Source organism: Pan troglodytes, chromosome 6 (assembly GCF_028858775.2).
Source record: "Pan troglodytes isolate AG18354 chromosome 6, NHGRI_mPanTro3-v2.0_pri, whole genome shotgun sequence".
NCBI classification, from domain to species: domain Eukaryota; kingdom Metazoa; phylum Chordata; class Mammalia; order Primates; family Hominidae; genus Pan; species Pan troglodytes.
In genome coordinates, this window is record NC_072404.2 from 80535419 (window position 1) to 80554787 (window position 19369).

The following is a 19369-nucleotide window of genomic DNA, read 5'->3' on the forward strand; positions in this document are numbered from 1 at the left end:
AGGTGGGAGGATCGATTGAGCTCAGGAATTCAAGGCTGCTGTGAGCCATGATCACACCACTGCACTTCAGCCTGGGTGACGGAGCCAAGACCCTGCCATAAAAAAAAAAAAAAAAAGATTCAGGCCCGGTTTGGTGGCTCACACCTGTAATCCCAGCACTTTGGGAGGCCTAGGCAGGCGGATCACCTGAGGTCAGAGTTCGAGACCAGCCTGGCCAACATGGTGAAACCCCCATCTCTACTAAAAATACAAAAATGAGGCCGGGCGCAGTGGCTCACACCTGTAATCCCAGCATCCCAGCACTTTGGGAGGCCGAGGCAGGCAGATCACCTGAGGTCGGGAGTTCGAGACCAGCCTGACCAACATGTAGAAACCCTGTCTCTACTGAAAATATAAAATTAGCCATGCGTGGTGGCACATGCCTGTAATCCCAGCTACTAGGGAGGCTGAGGCAGGAGAATTGCTTGAACCTGGGAGGCAGAGGTTGCAGTGAGCCAAGATCTCGCCATTGCACTCCAACCTGGGCAACAAGAATGAAACTCTGTCTCAAAAAAAAAAAAAACGAACCAGGCATGGTGGCGGGCGCCTGTAATCCCAGCTACTTGGGAGGCTGAGGCAAAGGAATCTCTTGAACCTGGCAGGCAGAGGTTGTAGTGAGCCGAGATCACGCCATTGCACTCCAGCCTGGGTGACAGAGTGAGGTTCTATCTCAAAAAAAAAAAAAAAAAAGATTAATAATTATTTTTCATTAGTTCATTCAGTCTTGTAATTAATTCTTGCTGTGATCTGTATTAGCAATTTCACAAACCCATCAGTTTCTTCATTCGAGTTTTGGAATTTTTTTTTTTTTTTTTTTTTTTGACGGAGTTTCACTCTTGTTGCCCAGGCTGGAGTGCAACGACAGAATCTCAGCTCACTGCAACCTCCGCCTCCCGGGTTTAAGCGATTCTCCTGCCTCAGACTCCTGAGTAGCTGGGATTACAGGCATATGCTACCACGCCCAGCTAATTTTTTTTTGTTTTTTTGTTTTTTAGTAGAGACGGGTTTTCTCCATGTTGGTCAGGCTGGTCTCGAACTCCCGACCTCAGGTGATCCGCCCACCTCGGCCTCCCAGAGTGCTGGGATTACAGGCTTGAGCCACTGTGCCTGGCCGAGTTTTGGAAATTTAGTTCAATAGTGTGAACTCAAAGTTATTAGAAACCCGTACTTGTCAGACTTCATTCTTTCCATGAAGCTCCTTGAAGACATAACTCTCTGGGATTATAATTGCCTGCAAGAAGCTTTCAGAAAGACATTAGACTAAAGCAATTAAGTGTGGACATGAAGACTTCAAGTGACCATGGCCAAAACCTGGTCTGAGTCCATGGTAATGACGACATAATTGACAAGAATGTTATTTCTGAACCAAAATTGACTGATACCATTTATACCAAGACACATCAGATTTTTAAATATGTTATACGATTTTTCAGTATATTAATAACATATCCATATAAATATACCTCAAGGTGAAATATTTCTTATTTTGCCAATCCTTCTCTTATAATTTATTTTATGTATTTCTTTTTTTTTTTTTTTTTTTTGAGACAGAGTCTCACTCTGTCACCCAGGCTGGAGTGCAGTGGTGTGATCTCGGCTCACTGCAAGCTCCACCCCCCAGGTTCACGCCATTCTCCTGCCTCAGCCTCCTGAGTAGCTGGGACTACAGGCGCCTGCCACCACGCCCAGCTAATTTTTTTGTATTTTTAATAGAGACAGGGTTTCACCGTGTTTGCCAGGATGGTCTCGATCTCCTGACCTCATGATCCGCCTGCCTCAGCCTCCCAAAGTGCTGGGATTACAGGCGTGAGCCACCGCGCCCAGCCCTGGCCAATATTCTTGATGAAACAGATTCTCTGTTTCCTAGGCCAGTTACCTAAAAGGTAAAGAAAAATCTTTTACAATTTTCTTGTAAAGGGTAGATCGATGGTCCACAAAAACTCTGTTGTTGCAACATAGGGGCCCAAATTGCGGCCTTGTATCCATCAGTGTGCTTTTGATATTAATGCTCAGTTTTTAGCCTAGGCAACATGGGAAGACCTCACCGGTACTAAAAGTAAAAATTAGCCAGGTGTGGTGGTGCACACCTGTAGTCCTGTCTACTTGGGAGGCTGAAGTGGGAGAATCACTTGAGCCCAGGAGATTAAAGCTACAGTGAGTTATGATCATGCCACTGCACTCCAGCCTGGGTGACAGAGTGAGACCCTGCCTCAAAAAAAGCTTCAATTTTAGGCCGGGCGCAGTGGCTCAGGCCTGTAATCCCAGCACTTTGGGAGGCTGAGGTGGGCAGATCACGAGGTCAGGAGTTCGAGACCAGCCTGACCAACATGGTGAGACCCCCGTCTCTACTAAAAATACAAAAATTAGCCGGGTGTGGGGGCACACACCTGTGATCCCAGCTACTCAGGAGGCCGAGGCAGGAGAATCGCTTGAACCAGGGAGGTGGAAGTTGCAGTGAGTCGAGATGGAGCCACTTCACTCCAGCCTGGGTGACAGAGTGAAACTATCTCAGAAAAAGTAAATAAATAAAATAAATAAAGGAAAAGAAAGTTCAATTTTTAGAAAATCTTACAAATATTTATGGCTTTTTTTTTTTGAGATAGAGTTTCCCTCTTGTCACCCAGGCTGGTGTGCAGTGGCATGATCTCGGCTCACTGCAACCTCCACCTCCTGGATTCAAGTGATTCTCCTGCCTCAGCCTTGTGAGTAGCTGGGATTACAGACGCCTATCACCATGCCCAGCTAACTTTTTGTATTTTTAGTAGAGATGTGGTTTCGCCATGTTGAGCAGGCTGGTCTTGAGCTCCTGACCTCAGGTGATCAGCTCGCCTCAGCCTCCCAAAGTGCTGGGATTACAGGCATGAGCCACCACGCCTGGCCGAAAATCTTATAAATAATCCCCTTCTAATTTCGGCCAGCTTAATCACACACCAAATTCCTTTCATGAGATTAATCTTCCACAACTTCTACACTTCCTTAAATCTTTGATTTTGTCCTATACTTCTTTTTTTATATTAGCAATCTACTTTAGGACAGAAATTTACTTTCCTTTCCTTTTGATTTTGACCAAAGTCCTCTCTTATGCAAAATGAAAAATTACTCTTTTTTCAACTTTCTTTACCAAAAATACATCCTCATACTTATAACTTTTTTTCACATCTCTCCTACTTACTGGCCTTCTTCCCACCTTGTTTCTATTTCCTTCCTAAATCCATATTTTGAAACAATCTTTAAATGACCCCCAACTTAAACAAAATTGCTCTTATTTAACAAAAAACTTATCTCAAAAAACCTAGCATGGTCACCAAGCGTGCTTTGCTTTTCTTTCTCTCTCTCTCTCTTTTTTTTTTTTTTTGGAGGCGGATTCTCGCTCTGTCAGCCATGCCGGAGTGTAAATGGCGCGATCTTGGCTCACTGCAACCTCCGCCTCCCAGGTTTTGAGAGATTCTCCTGCCTCAGCCTGCTGAGTAGCTGGGATTACAGTTGCGTACCATCACAGCCAGCTAATTTTTGTATTTTTAGTAGAGATGGGGGTTTTGCCCTGTTGGCCAGGCTGGTCTGAAACTCCTGACCTCAGGTGATCCACCCACCTCAGCCTCCCAAAGTGTTGGGATTACAGGCATAAGCCACCGCACCAGGCTTGATCCCTTTTCTTGAACAACTTATATATCCCAAAGCAACACACCAGAATATTCATTTACAATGAGAATGAAACTATCCCCACAGGAGCGACAAGAACTGCATGCTGGGTTCTGGACAGAAATAGAGTTATAATTAAGCATTAATCAGGCTGCATTTTGGCCCACTTCCTTGTTGCTAAAAGTCAGGTGGCACTAGTTCCTGACCATTGCATACCATTGTTCCTATAGATAGGATTTCTGACATTAGAGTCATAAGACTGTTTTAAGAATTTCTTTGGGGATCTCCTGGGGCTGTATCACAGGGGGAAAAGTGAAATAAAAAAAAAACACAATCAATTTGGGCTGGGCGCGGTGGCTCACACCTGTAATTCCAGCACTTTGGGAGGCTGAGGTGGAGGGATCTCTTGAGCCCAAGAGTTAGAGACCAGCCTGGCCAACATAGTGCAACTCCATCTCTACCAAACAAAATATAAAAATTAGCCAGGCATGGTGGTGAGTGCCTGTATTCCCAGCTCCAGAGGCTGAGATGGGAGGATCACCTGAGCCCAGGAGTTGGAGGCTGCAGTGAGATATGATCCAGCTACTGCACTCTAGCCAGGGCAACAGAGCAAGACCCCAACTCAAAAAGAAAAAAAAAAAGGAATTTAGATTAAAAAAGAAAAAGGGCTCGAGTTTGAATGCAGTGGCTCAAGCCTATAATCCCAGCACTCTAAGAGGCTGAGGTAGGAAGATCGCTTGAGCTCAGGAGTTCCAGGCTGCAGTGAGCTGTGATCATATCACTGCACTCTAGCCTGGACAACAGAGTGAGACCTTGTCTCTAAAACAAAACAAAACAAAACTTGAGAATGGGCCAGACGCGGTGGCTCATGCCTGTAATCCCAGTACTTTGGGAGGCCAAGGCGGGTGGATCATGAGGTCAGGAGTTCAAGACCAGCCTGGCCAAGATGGTGAAACCCCGTCTCTATTAAAAATACAAAAATTACAGCGTACCTGTAATCCCAGCTACTCGGGAGGCTGAGGCAGGAGAATCGCTTGAACCTGGGGGCGGAGGTTGCAGTGAGCCGAGATCGTGCCACTGCACTCCAGCCTGGGTGACAGAGTGAGACTCCATCTCAAAAAAAAAAACACAAAAACTTGAGAATGATAGTGTTACAGGAAAGGGGTCCCTACCCAGACCCCAAGTGAGGGTTCTTGGATCTCACGCAAGAAAGAATTCAGGGCGAGTCCATAAAGTGAACGCAAGTTTATTAAGACAGTAGAGGAATGAAAGAATGACCATTCCATAGACAGAGCAGCCCCGAGGGTGGCTGGTTACCCATTTTTATGATTATTTCTTGATGATATGCTAAACAAGGGGTGGATTATTCATGCCTCCCCTTTTTAGACCACATAGGGTAACTTCCTGACGTTGCCATGGCATTTGTAAACTGTCATGAAGCTGGTGGGAGTGTAGCAGTGAGGATGACCAGAGGTCACTCTCGTCGCCATCTTGGTCTTGGTGGGTTTTAACCGGCTTCTTCACTGCAACCTGTTTTATTTATTTATTTATTTATTTATTTATTTACTTATTTATATATTTTTTGAAACGGAGTCTCGCTCTGTCACCCAGGCTGGAGTGCAGTAACGCGATCTCGGCTCACTGCAAGCTCCGCCTCCCGGATTCACACCATTCTCCTGCCTCAGCCTCCCAAGTAGCTGGGACTACAGGCGCCCGCCACCATATCCAACTAATTTTTTGTATTTTTAGTAGAGATGGGATTTCACCGTGTTAGCCAGGATGGTCTCGATCTCCTGACCTTGTGATCCGCCCGCCTCAGCCTCCCAAAGTGCTGGGATTACAGGCGTGAGCCACCGCGCCCGGCCACCACTGCAACCTCTTTTATCAGCAAGGTCGTTATGACCTGTATCTTGTGCCAACCTCCCATCTCATCCTGTGACTTAGAATGCCTTAACCATCTGGAAATGCAGCCCAATAGGTCTCAGCCTCATTTTATCCAGCCCCTATTCAAAATGGAGTTGCTCTGGTTCACCCGACTCTGATAATAGCAGGAGTTAAAAAAAAAAAAAATTAACTTCTTTAACTCCACTCCAGGTGGCATTTCTTAGTGCCTCTGAAGGTTCTGATCTAGAACCAGCCCCCAGCTCACCCAGAGCAAGGAAAGATCATGAAAACCCAAGCAGAAGCAAGACACTGGGTTCCAGCATCAATGCTAAGGGCTAGAACATTTTCTGATGTTTTGCTTGGAAGGGCAGAATTTTGTTGTCTAGTGCGTCCACTAATTGGCCTCCATCTGACACCCTGGAGGGATGGGCTGATTAGAAGCCACAGCTGCTTTGCTCATTATTTCTGATGAATGGACATCACCTGGCGTCTCCGGTGATGGCGCCAGCTCAGGACCCAGGTGTGACCTGCACAACAAAGAAAAGCAAGATAGCTTTGCAGCCAACATGGTGAAACCCCATCTCTATTAAAAATACAAAAAAAAAATTAGCCGGACGTGGTGGCGGGCGCCTGTAATCCCAGCTACTCAGGAGGCTGAGGCAGGAGAATCACTTAAATCTAGGAGGCAGAGGTTGCAGTGAGCCAAGATCATGCCACTGCACTCCAGCCTTGGCGACACAGAGAGACTCTGTCTCAAAAAAAAAAAAAAAAAAAAAAAAAAAAAAAAAGATGGCTTTACAGCCCTGAAGAGTAAACCAGTCTTCCCCAAATAATTATCTTATGTAAGTCCCAGCCCCTTGGAACGTGTTTTGAAAGGGCTCACCCATCTGGGCAGGTGACTCACGCCTGTAATCCCTGCACTTTGGGAGGCTGAGGCAGGCGGATCACCTGAGGTCAGAAGTTCAAGAACAGCCTGGCCAACATGGCATAACCCCATCTCTACTAAAAATACAAAAATTAGCCAGGCATGGTGGGACACGCCTGTAGTCTCAGCTACTTGGGAGGCTGAGGCAGGAGAATCACTTGAATATGGGAGGTGGAAGTTGCAGTGAGCCGGGATCATACCATTGCACTCTAGCTTGGGCAAGAAGAGTGAAACTCCATCTCAAAAACAAAAGAAAAGGCTCACCCTTTTCACTGGTTCCCTTGTGGCAAATCTAAAATAAGGTACGTGTGCTCGCCATTCATTCATCTGAAAAGTTCTAACAGTTTGCAAATACCCTCTACCCATACCCCACCCCCACGTGTTGTCCTTTTTTTTTTTTTATTTGAGACAGGGTCTCACTCTGTTGCCCAGGCTGGAGTGCAGTGGTGCAATCTCGGCTCACTGCAAGCTCTGCCTCCTGGGTTCACACCATTCTCCTGCCTCAGCCTCCTAAGTAGCTGGGACTACAGGCGCCTGCCACCATGCCCGGCTGATTTTATTTTATTTTATTTTTGTATTTTTAGTAGAGACAGGGTTTCTCCATGTTAGCCAGGATGGTCTTGATCTCCTGACCTTGTGATCCGCCCGCCTCAGCCTCCCAAAGTGCTAGGATTACAGGCATGAGACACCGCACCCGGCCCTTTTTTTTTTAAGAGACAAGATGTCACCCTGTCACCCAGGCTGGAATGCAGTGGTGTCGTCATAGCTCACTGCAGCCTGGACCCCCTGGGCTCAAGTGATCCTCCTGCCTCAGTCTCCCAAGTAGCTGGGACCACAGGGGTGTCCCACCACACCCAGCTAATTTTTTTATTTTTTGTAGAGATGGGGTCTTGTCTTGTCACCCAGGCTGGTCTTAAACTTCTGAGCTCAAGCGATCCTCCCACTTGGACCTAGCCAGGTGCTGGAATTATGGGTATTAGAGTTTAAATTTCTTTGCTCAACACCACTCCCCATTTTGTGGCCAACAGTCACATTCTTTCTTGGGCCACGTCATTCATTTTCAGTTGCTTCAGAGCACTGGTGGCCCCTTGGGTGTGTTGAACAAACCCCAGCCTTTGAGGAGTTCAAAAAAAAAAAAAAAAAGACACCATCTCTAGGCGGAAAATTTCAGACAAAGAACCCCTGCCAAGAATATTTCCTGCCGCTGCTCCTGCCACTGCCCCTTAGGCTGTGGACCTTTATGCAAGAACACAAGTGGCAAACTGCCCTACTGTGTATGTTGTGGGGAGTGGGGGTACTGCCAGAGAGGAGAGAGCCCTATTTTATTTTATTTTATTTTATTTTAAAGACAGAGTCTCACTCTGTTGCCCAGGCTGGAGTGCAATGGCACGATCTCGGCTCACTGCAACCTCTGCCCCCTGGGTTCAAGAGATTCTCCTCCCTCAGCCTCCCCAGTAGCTGGGATTACAGGCGCATGCCACCACGCCTGGCTAATTTTTGTATTTTTAGTGGAGACGGGGTTTCCCCATGTTGGCCAAACTCCTGACCTTATGTGATCCTCCCACCTTGGCCTCCCAAAGTGCTGGGATTAGAGGCATGAGCCACTGCGCCCAGCTGACAGCCCTCTCTAAATCTTTAAAAATTCAGTCAGCCGTGGTGGCTCATGCCTGTAATCTCAGCACTTTAGGAGGCTGAGGCAAGAGGAATGAGTGAGCCCAGGAGTTTGAGACCAACTTGGGCAATATGGTGAGACCCTATCTTGACAAAAAATACAAAAATCAGCCCGGCATGGTGGTGCACGCTTGTAGTCCCAGCTACTCAGGAGGCTGAGGCAGGAAGATCACTTGAACCCAGGAGGTCAAGGCTGCAGTGAGCTATGATCACACCACTGTACTCCAGCCTGGGAGACACTGTCTCAAAAAATAAATAAATAAAATCTTTAACAATTCTTCAGCTTATCCCCCTACCTTCTGGGGGCTTCTTGGGTCTCTTCCCAGAAACTTTCTTCGTCTGTAAGCCCGTTTATTGTATGCAATTGTTTAAAAAACACAAATGGGTGCATATTCTCATATTCTCTACCCTCTATTTTGAACGTTCCTTTTTTTTCTTTTTTTCAGACCGAGTCTCAGTCTGTCACCCAGGCTAGTGCAATGGTGCAATTTTGGCTCACTACACCCTCTGCCTCCCAGATTCAAGCGATTCTCCTGCCTCAGCCTCCCGAGTAGGTGGATTACAGGTGTACACCGCTGCACCCAGCTAATTTCTGTATTTTTAGTAGAGTCGGGGTTTCACCATGTTGGCCAGACTGGTCTTGAACTCCTGATCTCAGGTGATCCACCTGCCTCCGCCTCCCAAAGTGCTGGGATTATAGGCATGAGCCGCCTTGCCTGGCTCAAAGTTCCTTTTTGGTTTAACAATAGATCTAGGCCACTGTGAGTCTTCCTCATTCCTTCTAGGGCTACCTGGTGTTCCGGAGTTATTTAACCAGCCCCCTCCTACCAGGCAGTTCTTTTGTCTCTGGCCCTTTGCTACGTATATTAGTTTAAAGTTCACTTTGCAAGTGGCCAAGCCTGTTTCCCTCATTTTCAGGTTCCCAGGGGGCAGACATCCTGCTGCAATTTCAGAAGTCAGCACACTCTTCTCTCTCCTAAAATACAAAAGTCCATGCCCCCCACTCTCCCTCTTGATACTGTCCTATTTTACTTCTTTTCACAACCAGAAGTCTTTATTTTTCACAAATAAAAATAGTCCGTCTTTTCAGATTTTAAAAATGGAACTCTGGCCGGATGCGGTGGCCCTCACCGGTAATCTCAGCACTTTGGAAGGCTGCAGTGGGCAGATTACCTGAGGTCAGGAGTTTGAGATCAGCCTGGCTGACATGGTGAAACTCTGTCTCTACTAAAAATACAAAAATTAGCCTGGATGCGGTGGCTCACGTCTGTAATCCCAGTACTTTGGGAGACCGAGGTGGGCAGATCACCAGGTCAGGAGTTCAAGACCAGCCTGGCCAACTTGGTTAAACCCTGTCTCTACTAAAATACAAAAATTAGCCGGGCATGGTGGCATGCGCCTGTAATCCCAGTTACTCGGGAGGCTGAGGAAGAAGAATTGCTTGAACCTGGGAGGCGGAGTTTGCAGTGAGCTGAGATTGTGCCATTGCACTCCAGCCTGGGCGACAGAGCAAGACTCCGTCTCAAAAAAATATATATATACAAAAATTAGCTGAGTGTGGTGGTGCATGCCTGTAATCCCAGCTACTCGGGAGGTGAGGCAGGAGAATCACTTGAACCTGGGAGGCGGAGGTTGCAGTGAGCTGAGATTGTGCCATTTCACTCCAGCCTGGACAACAAGAGCAAAACTCACCTGAAAAAAAAAAAAAAGGAAAATAAAAATCCCTGATAAAGGATCAATGACCTTAGGATAATGTCATTCCAGGTAAGTATCTTTAACGGGGTACTTGGTCCTCCAAACATTTACCCCACTATATCGTAATTGTGTGTTTAAGTGCCGGGCTTTCCAACTAGATACAAAGCTTTCCCAGGAAAGAAATCCTTTTCTTTTCTTCTTTCTTTTCTTTTCTTTTCTTTTCTTTTTTTTTTTGAGACAGATTCCCACTGTGTCGTCCAGGCTGGAGTGCAGTGGCACGATCTTGGCTCAGTGCAACCTCCACCTCCAGGGTTCAAGTGATTCTCTTGCCTCAGTCTTCCAAGTAGCTGGGATTACAGGCACGCGCCACCACACCCAGTTAATTATTATTATTATTATTATTATTATTTTTTTTTTTTTGAGACGGAGTCTCGCTCTGTCACCCAGGCTGGAGTGCAGTGGCACAATCTCGGCTCACTGCAAGCTCCGCCTCCCGGGTTCACGCCATTCTCCTGCCTCAGCCTCCCGAGTAGCTGGGACTACAGGAGCCCGCCACTACGCCCGGCTAAATTTCTTTCTTTTTTTTTTTTTTTTGTATTTTTAGTAGAGACGGGGTTTCACCGTGGTCTCGATCTCCTGCCCTCGTGATCCGCCCGCCTCGGCCTCCCAGAGTGCTGGGATTACAGGTGTGAGCCACTGCGCCCGGCCTCCACACCCAGTTAATTTTTGTATTTTTAGTAGAGACGGGGTTTCACCATGTTGGCCAGGATGGTCTCAATCTCTTGACCTTGTGATCTGGCTGCCTCGGCCTCCCAAAGTGCTGGGATTACAGGCGTGAGCCACCGCTCCCGGCGAGAAACCTTTTCTTTTTCTTTTTTCTTCTTCTTCTTTTTTTTTTCTTTTGAGAAGGATTCCTGTTCTGTCGCCCAGGCTGGAGTGCAATGGCGCGATCTTGGCTCACTACAGCCTCTGCCTCCCGGGTTCAAGCGATTCTCTTGCCTCAGCCTCCCGAGTAGCTGGGATTACAGGCATGAGCCACCACGCCCGGCTAGTTTTTTTTTTTTGGTATTTTTAGTAGAGACGGGGTTTCGCCATGATGGCCAGGCTGGTCTGGAACTCCCGACCTCAGGTGATACGCCCACCTCTGCCTCTCAAAGTGCAGGGATTACAGGCATGAGCCACTGCGCCCAGCCAAGAAACCATTTCTGATTCACCTTTTCACTCCCGCACTCCCACTACACAGTAGCTAAATAAATAAATAAATATTAAAAAATAGGAAAGAAAGAAAGAAAAAAAGAAAAGAAAAAGACAAAAATTTAAATTTAAAAAGGTTGTGCTCGATGGCTCACACTTGCAACCCCAGTGCTTTGGGAGGCTGAATGAAGCAAGAGGATCGCTTGAGGCCAGGAGTTTGAGATCGGCCTGAGCAACGTTGCAGCATTGCAAAACCCCCATCTGTACAAAAAAGAAAAATAAAATTAATTTTAAAAACAAAAAAAGAGAAACAGTAGCACATGTATGTACTGGCACCATGTATGTACTAGTAAAAACTAGTTAAAATTAAGTCAGTAATTAATGAAGGAATAAGTCAATGAGTGAGCAGGCGAAGGAAGAAAACATAGACCGGAGCAGGTGCGCCTTGGGTTGAGCCCTTCCCCGCTGAGCCCCGCCTTCTGCCCGCCCCTGGGCCCTACCGGGACTACATTTCCCAGAAGGCCGCACGCCCCGGGCATGCGCAGCGGCTCGCTCGGAAGCTGCGACGCAGTTTCACTCCGGCTGCCTTCTCCTGAGAGACGGAGCAACAGCCAGAGCCCTGCCCAGGCCCAGCCGGAGCTGCAGTCCGAGCGCGGTGGTGCCCTCAGCCCCGTCCTCTTGTCCTCCTCAGCCTCGGTGAGAGGGCGGGCAGGCCACCTGCGCGTCGCTAGGGCTGCGGTCCCAGGGGCGCGGGGTGGCGCGGGGAGCCGGAGCCTAGCTGGGACCGGAAGGGGGCGGGCGTGGGTGTGAGGGGGGCCGACGGCCGGGGCGGCGGGGACACCCGGGGGTCCCGGGAGATCGAGGGTGTCGGGGGGATCGGTCTCCGGGATCAAGGTCCTGAGGGCGGGAGTTGGGGGACTTGGGAGGCGCCGGCAGCTTTGGACGGGACAGGGTGCCGGGTGCGAAAGGGGGCGTTCGGATGAAGGCTGAGGGGCTCGCAGGCGGAGGGGCGCGGTTCCGGGTCGCTCGGAAGGAGCGCACCCCTTCCCAAAGTACCCGGAGGAGGCGGTGACGAGATTGCCACCGGCTCCCTGACGAGGGGTTGGTCCTGCTGGGGTCTACCCCCAGGTGAAGGGACTCACTGGGCCGGGGGTTGTACTTTGGAGGAGTTTGCTTCCTAACTCTGCTTTCCTGTGGGGGGGTCTTCCCAGGAGTTCCTGGGGCCCTGGGTCACTTTTTGGGGTGCGTAAGGGGTGCCGACAAAGATTTAGAACTCGGTTCCCTTTTCTGGAGCTGCGCTTTCATCGCGACTGTCTCAGCCAGCTGCCCTCCTCCTCCAAGCTGGCTCCACTTCTCTAAGCGCCAACAGCGATGGAAATAAATAGCATGTGTACAGACGCCTGGACCCTTGAGAAACTCAGAATATTTCTGCATGCCTTCCTAGCTCCTCTAGCGCTCTAGAAGGTAGACTTTCTGGTAGCCACCATCCGGGCTTAAGCCATCCGGATAGCAAACCCTCTGATTCGGTTGCTCTGTGACCTTAAATATTTACCCTCTCTGGTGTGTTGATTTCCTGGATGCTTAGCTGCCAGACTGGCTTATGAAGTCCTTTTAGAGTTTTCTGTAAAAGGGCTCAGGCCAGGCACGGTGGCTCATGCCTGTAATCCCAGCCCTTTGGGAGGCCGAGGTGGAAGGATCATTTGAGTCCAGGAATTTGAGACAAGCCTGGGAAACGAGGAGGATTCCTGAGATCACTGTCTCTATAAAAAATCAGATGGGCGTGTTGGTGGGTGCCTGTAGTCCCAGCTACTTGGGAGGCTGAGGCAGGAGGATCGCTTGAGCCCAGGAGTTGGAGGCTGCAGTGAGCTGTGATCACACCACTGCACTGCAGCATGGGCGACAGAGGGAGACCCCGTCTCAAAAAACAAAAAACAAACAAACTAAAAAAACGAACTTTTTTTTTTTTTTTTAAGAAAAGGGCTCAGAGCCAGGCGTGGTGACTCGAGCCTATAATCCCAGCTACTCGGGAAGCTGAGGCAGGAGAGTAGCTTGAACCTGGGAGGCGGAGGCTGCAGTGAGCCGAGATCACGCCACTGCACTCCAGCTTGGGTGACAGAGCAAGACTCCATCTCCAAAAACTAATAATAATAAAAAATTTTAAAAAGAGCTCAGGGTTTTTTTGTTTGTTTGCTTTTTGTTGTTTTTTCAACCATCTCCTTGATTGTTAAGTGGGTGGAGGAAGACTGTTGTACCTCCTGCTCCACCCAGGCTATTGGAAAATAAATCTGGTGATTTTCAGTCCCCAGGCACAGCACACGGATCCAACATCTGTACCTTTGTTTTTACTAACTGCTGTTTCTTAATTTAAAACCTGATCATCTTCTTCCTAGTTGGCAAAGGTGCCTTGGAATTTGTGTCGCTGAGTCAGCAAGCCTTTCAGATTTGCCCGGTTTTTGTTGTTTGTGGTTTGTATCAAGATGGGAACTCAAACAAGTCATTCCTCCTAAGGAGCTGGTGTCTTCATCCAGAAGGGACAGTTTGTGCCAGCTCTCCAGAGAGAAAAGGTGAGAGCCATGGGGACTTGACCTTGCTGCCTTCTCTATCTGGTGCAGAGAAGGTGGGGATTGGGGAGGGTGGAATTTTGAGGTCTGCAGGATAAACGTGTGCCCTGGGAGTTGACTGTTGATTGCCACCTGTCTCAAATAAATTGCAGTGGCGTCTTGCCACTGCTTCTTCTGTTTAACTAACTAGTCTTAGAAGATGCTTTCCACTTTAAGACATGCTTTATGGGATAGAAGACACAAGTCACGATTTCTGCATTTGAACTGGCAGTTTTCATTTCTTTTGTTGCATAAACCCTTACTGGGTGCCAGACAAGATCTCTGTCTTTTGGGAGTGCATTGTTTGGTGGAAAAGACAAAGCAGAGTCAGTGACAAGGTGTTGTCAGTGTGATATATACTGAGCTGGGAGAAATCACAAGGCTCTCCTACCCACATCCAGAAAGGGGACGGTTAGAGGGAAGGTCAGGAAGGCTCCTGGAAGGTGGTAGTTGAGGGGCGTTGTGAAGGAGGAGTAGGACTTAGAAAGTGGGGCACAGTTGCGTGGGATAGGAGTCAGCGTTTGCAAAGTCATGAAGCTACCGGGACACAGCTGGGCTACTGTAAGTAGCTTAGTATGTAATAGAGGAGGCTGGAAAAGCAGGCAGAGGGCTCTGAGCGAGGAGGGTTATGTGGGCCATGCCAAGACTCGGGAGTGGAAGGATTTTAGGAGATTTCCATGAGGGTCATTTTATTAATTATTTTTTTGAGTTGGGGTCTGCTTCTGCTGCCCAGGCTGGAGTGCAGTGGAGTGATCATAGTTCACCACAGCCTCAAATTCCTGGGCTCTGGGGTAGCTGAGGTGCCTACCACCATACCCGACTGATAATTTTATCTAGAGACAGTGCCACTCTACGTTGTCCAGGCTGGTCTCTAACTCCTGGCCTCAAGGGATCCTCCCATCTCAGCCTCCCAAAGTGCTAGGATTACAGGCCTGAGCCACCGTGCCTGGCCTCGTGAGGGACATTTTAAAGGAGCACACTGGAACATGTGGAATGGGTTTAGACTGGATTATTCGCTTTGTGGTGGTCTTCTTACATCATGCCAGCTTCTTCGTGGGGAGAGGCAGGTGAGTGGTTTTGCCCTCAGTTGCTTATAGTCTAGTTGAAGAGATAAAGTGAACATAGAGAACTGAAAAGGAACTTGCTAAGAGGGTGTTTTCTTTCATTCTTTTTGTTGTTGTTGTTTTGTTTTGTTTACTTTTTGAGACAGGGTCTTACCCTGTCACCCAGGCTGGAGAGCGGTGGTGCAATCTCAGCTCACTGCTCAACTTCGCCTCCCAGGCTCAAGAGGTTCTTGTGCCTCAGCTTCCCGAGTAGCTGGGCTTACAGGTGCACACCATCACGCCTGGCTAATTTAGAGGGTGTTTGCTTTCTGCTGGGCACGTCCAGGCATCGTGGGAAGTGCTGTTTAAATTGGGCCATAAAAGGGTGGGTAAGGTGAGGACAGGGGACCAAGTGGGTGGGATTCAGGGTGGAGCAGAGTCATGGGGGTGGGGACAGACACGCTGATGCACATGGGAGTAGTGGATCCTCACTTACACTCTGGAAGGGGATTGTGGAGAGGGAGGTATAGATGAGGGGATGGAAGGGAAGGGCACCGGCAAATATTGTTGATAGCAAGGGAAGGGCTGTATTGTGATCGGCTTTGACTGTCAGCCTAAGGAATTTGAATTTCATTCTAGAGATCCAGGGGAGGTGTGTAAAAGACAGGATCAGAACGTTAGTTCAGGAAGCTTAATCTTTTCTGCCCCCCCATCTGAGATGTACAAGAGGGTTAGAAAGCAGAGTTGGAGAAGCTGTTTGGGAGGGAGCACTTATTTGTTTGTTTGTTTTGTTTTGTTTTTTTGAGATGGAGTCTCGCTCTGTTACCCAGGCTGGAGTGCAGTGGCGCCATCCTGGCTCACTGCAACCTCCGCCTCCCGGGTTCAAGTGATTCTCCTGCCTCAGCTTCCCAAGTAGCTAGGACTACAAGCACCTGCCACCATGCCTGGCTAATTTTTGTATTTTTAGTAGAGACGGGGTTTCCCTCTGTTGGCCAGGCTGGTGTCGAACTCCTGACCTCAGGTGATGCACCCACCGAGGCCTCCCAAAGTGCTGGGATTACAGGCGTGAGCCACTGCGCCCGGCAGGGAGGGGGTACTTATTAAAGTGAGAGGCATAAGGGTCCTGGCCAGGTGTTAGCAGGGGGCTTCAGAGGTGAGGAGAGAGCAGGGCAGGCAGCTGCTAGGCCTGGGGGAGCGGGCTGCGGGGGACTGAGAATCTGAGGTTTTTCTCTTGGCCACCTGGGGGAAATCCAGGGGGAAAAGGAGAATGAGGAAGGAAGATGCGTTTGGCCTCAGACGTGTTGAAGGTATTAAGAGGCCAACAGGAAATGAGGCCATGGGCTAGAGAGAAGAGCCCTGATTCATTCCCCAAATGCCTCCCGAAATTCTGTGCGCCGAGGCTTGTGTTTGGCACTTGGAGTACAAAGATGACTTCAGCAGTCTCTTTGGTGTTTGCCTATAGCTCACTGCAGCCTTGAACTCCCAGGCTCAAGTGATCCTCCTGCCTCAGCCTCTCAAGTAGCTGGGACCACAGGTGCATGCCACCACACCTGGCTAGTTTTTTATTTTTTAGAGTTGGGGTCTTGATTGTTGCCCAGGCTAGATAATGCATTTTTGACATTAAATCCCCCCAAAATGGTGTTGCATCCCTCCCAGAGCATCCTATCGTGGGGTTTATGATACTGACCTGTCTTTTACTGGTGATGAAGGTCATGATCATTTGCTAAAGTGGTGTCTGCCAGGTTTTTTCTCCTCTAAACAGGTGCTATGAGAACCTGCTTTTTTTTTTTTTTTTTTTTTTTTTTTTTTTGAGACTGAGTTTCTCTCTGTTGCCCAGGCTGGAGTGCAGTGGTGCAATCTCGGCTCACTGCAACCTCTGCTGCCCGAGGTTCAAGTGATTCTCCTGCCTCAGCCTCCCAAGTAGCTGGGATTACAGGCGCCTGCCACCACGCCTGGCTAATTTTTGTAGTTTTAGTAGAGACGGGATTTTGCCATCTTGGCCAGGCTGGTCTTGAACTCCTGACCTCACGATCCACCCACCTTGGCCTCCCAAAGTGCTGAGATTATAGGCGTGAGCCACTGCACCCAGCCATTTTTTTTTTTTTTTTTTTTGAGACGGAGTCTTGCTCTGTTGTCCAGGCTGGAGTGCAGTGGTACGGTCTCAGCAACCTCCACCTCCTGGGTTCAAGTGATTCTCCTGCCTCAGCCTGCTGAATAGCTGGGACTACAGCTGTGTGCCAGCATGCCCAGCTAATTTTTTGTATTTTTAGTAGAGATGGGGTTTCACCGTGTTAGGATGGTATCAATCTCCGGACCTTGTGATCCACCTGCCTCGGCCTCCCAAAGTGCTGGGATTTCAGGCGTGAGCCACCACGCCTGGCCTGAAAGCCTGCATTTTGATGACACTAGTGAGTGTAAAATATCTTTTTTTTCTTTTTATTTTCTTTATTCACAACAGGTATGAAATGATTGTTTTCAGAGTCTTTTTTTTTTTTTTTTTTTTTTTTGAGACAGGGTCTCACTCTGTCGCCCAGGCTGGACTGCAGTGATGTGGTCGTGGCTCACTGCAGCCTCAACCTCCTGGGTTCAAGCCATCCTCCTGCTTCAGCCTCCCAAGTACAGGTGCGCACCACCACACTTGGCAGACTTTTAAAATTTTTTTTGGAGATGGAGTCTCACTATGTTGCCCAGGCTGGTCTCAAACTCCTGGCCTCAAGTGATCCTCCCACCTCATCCTCCCAAAGTGCTGGGATTACCGGTGTGAGCCACCACACCCCTCCTGAGTCTCCCTGAATTGCCCAGGAAAACAAAACCAAAGGCCTCCACACAGGCACCCAAGGAGCGTAAAAGCGCGAAGGCGCCTCAGTGACTCCCACTTGGCCATGACACAGTGTTTCTCGAGCTCTCGTTTCCAATAAGTCAGCAGTGTGCAGTAAGCTCTGCTCTTTTCTCCCCCAGTGCCTCCCTCCCCAGCGGTCCCTCGAGCAGCCCGGGGAACGTCCCTGCCACTGTGCCCGTGCAGATGCCAAAGCCCAGCAGAGTCCAGCAGGCGCTCGCAGGTAGGTGCCTGCCCTCGGGCTGCAGAGCAGTCTGTGCCCTGCAGGACTTGGTGGGGAGGAAATTGTGATGTGGGGCCTTGTCACCCTCTGGATCCTCAGGGAGAGCCAAAGGGGCTCCCTGGGGGAGCAGTGCCTCTTTCTGGTGATGGTGTCACCCCAGAGTGAGCCCAGGTGCCCCTCCTTTTGCTCTCTGGGGACGTGGGGCCTGATGATGGTGGGCGCTCGGGTGCAGACCTTTTCACATCCTTTAACACTTTTGCATTGAATTGCATTATATTTAAATAGTCACTTTCCTGTCCTGAAATACTTTAAACATTTCCTTAAAGAGGCCCTCTGGGGAATTAATAGATCTATTTCGGCTGTAGTTACTCTTACATCTTGAATAAGAGGCACCTTTTGGGTCCAACCAGATCTTTTGCTGTACTAACCATACATCTTACATCTTGGAACTGTTTTGGGTTTGGTTTGGTTTTTTGTGAGACAAGAGTCTCGCTCTGTCACCCAGGCTGGAGTGCAGTGGCGCTAACCCAGCTCACTGAAGTCTTGAACTCCTGGGCTCAAGCAATCCTTTCACCTTAAGGATCCTTAAAAATACCTACTGCTGGCCCCCACACCCATTCTGTTTTAGCAGCCTGGCTAGCAGTGTTTTCAGAAGCTCCACAGGTGGCAGGATTTTTTTTCTTTTTTCTTTTTTTGAGATGGAGTCTCTCTCGCCCAGGCTGGAGTGCAGTGGTGGGATCTCGGCTCACTGCAACCTCTGCCTCCCAGGTTCAAGCAATTCTCCTGCCTCAGCCTCCCGAGTAGCTGGGATTACAGGTGCATGCCACCACGCCTGGGCAATTTTTGTATTTTTAGTAGAGATGGGGTTTCGCCATGTTGACCAGTCTGGTCTTGAACTCCTGACCTCAAGTGATCCATCCACCTCGGCCTCCCAAAGTGCTGGGTTTACAGGCATGAGCCACTGTGCCTGGCCATTTTTTTTTTTCTTGTTATAAGAGACAGGATCTTGCTCTGTTCCCCAGGCTGGTGTGCAGTGGTGTAGTCATAGCTCACTGCAGCCTCCAACCCCTGGGCTGAAGCAATCCTTCTGCCTCAGCCTCCTGAGTAGCTGGGATTACAGACACATGCCACCATACCAGGGAAGTTTTTTATTTTTTGTAGAGACAGGGTCTCACTATGTTGCCCAGGCTGGTCTTGAACTCCCAGGCTCAAGCCGTCTTCATGCCTTGGCCTCCCAAAGCGCTGGGATTCCAGTCATGAGCTGCCACGCCCAGCTGAGGTTATTTTCTAACTTCTGGAAATTGCGAGGTATGTAAGGAGGTGGATGGCTCCATCGTTGTTCACAGGGTGATGTGGCGGAATTCAATAATGAGTTGGTGTTTTAGGGGAGTCGCTGTGGTAGTGGCTGAGAGGGGACAGGCCTGGAGGCAGGGCGGCTGGTGCAGAGCCTGACCTCAGACCTGGGGGCACCAGCCAAGGCCTGACCAGCTTCGAGGCAGTGGAGTGGAGGGGGAGGTTTGGCTTGAAACATTCAGAGGCATGAGCCGTCAGGCCGGGGGTTGTGAGGGGGGATTGGGGGTAGACTGAGGCCTGCTGGAGTGCAGCCAGTCACAACTGAGG

The 19369-nt window shown here is 49.0% G+C and overlaps 1 protein-coding gene across 9 annotated transcripts in view; it reads left to right on the forward strand.

Annotated features, from left to right (window-relative positions):
• The first annotated feature begins 11622 nt into the window (after positions 1–11622).
• The window catches only part of LOC107966625 (probable E3 ubiquitin-protein ligase DTX2), a 60701-nt gene continuing 52954 nt past the window's right edge, over positions 11623–19369 (forward strand). For all 9 annotated transcript variants that reach the window (XM_063814449.1, XM_063814445.1, XM_063814444.1 and 6 more), the window contains exons 1-3: positions 11623–11743; positions 13438–13611; positions 17649–17749. In XM_063814449.1, coding sequence (XP_063670519.1) covers positions 17713–17749 — 37 coding nt within the window. In that variant the 5' untranslated portion in view covers positions 11623–11743; positions 13438–13611; positions 17649–17712. The remainder of the gene's footprint in view (positions 11744–13437; positions 13612–17648; positions 17750–19369) is intronic.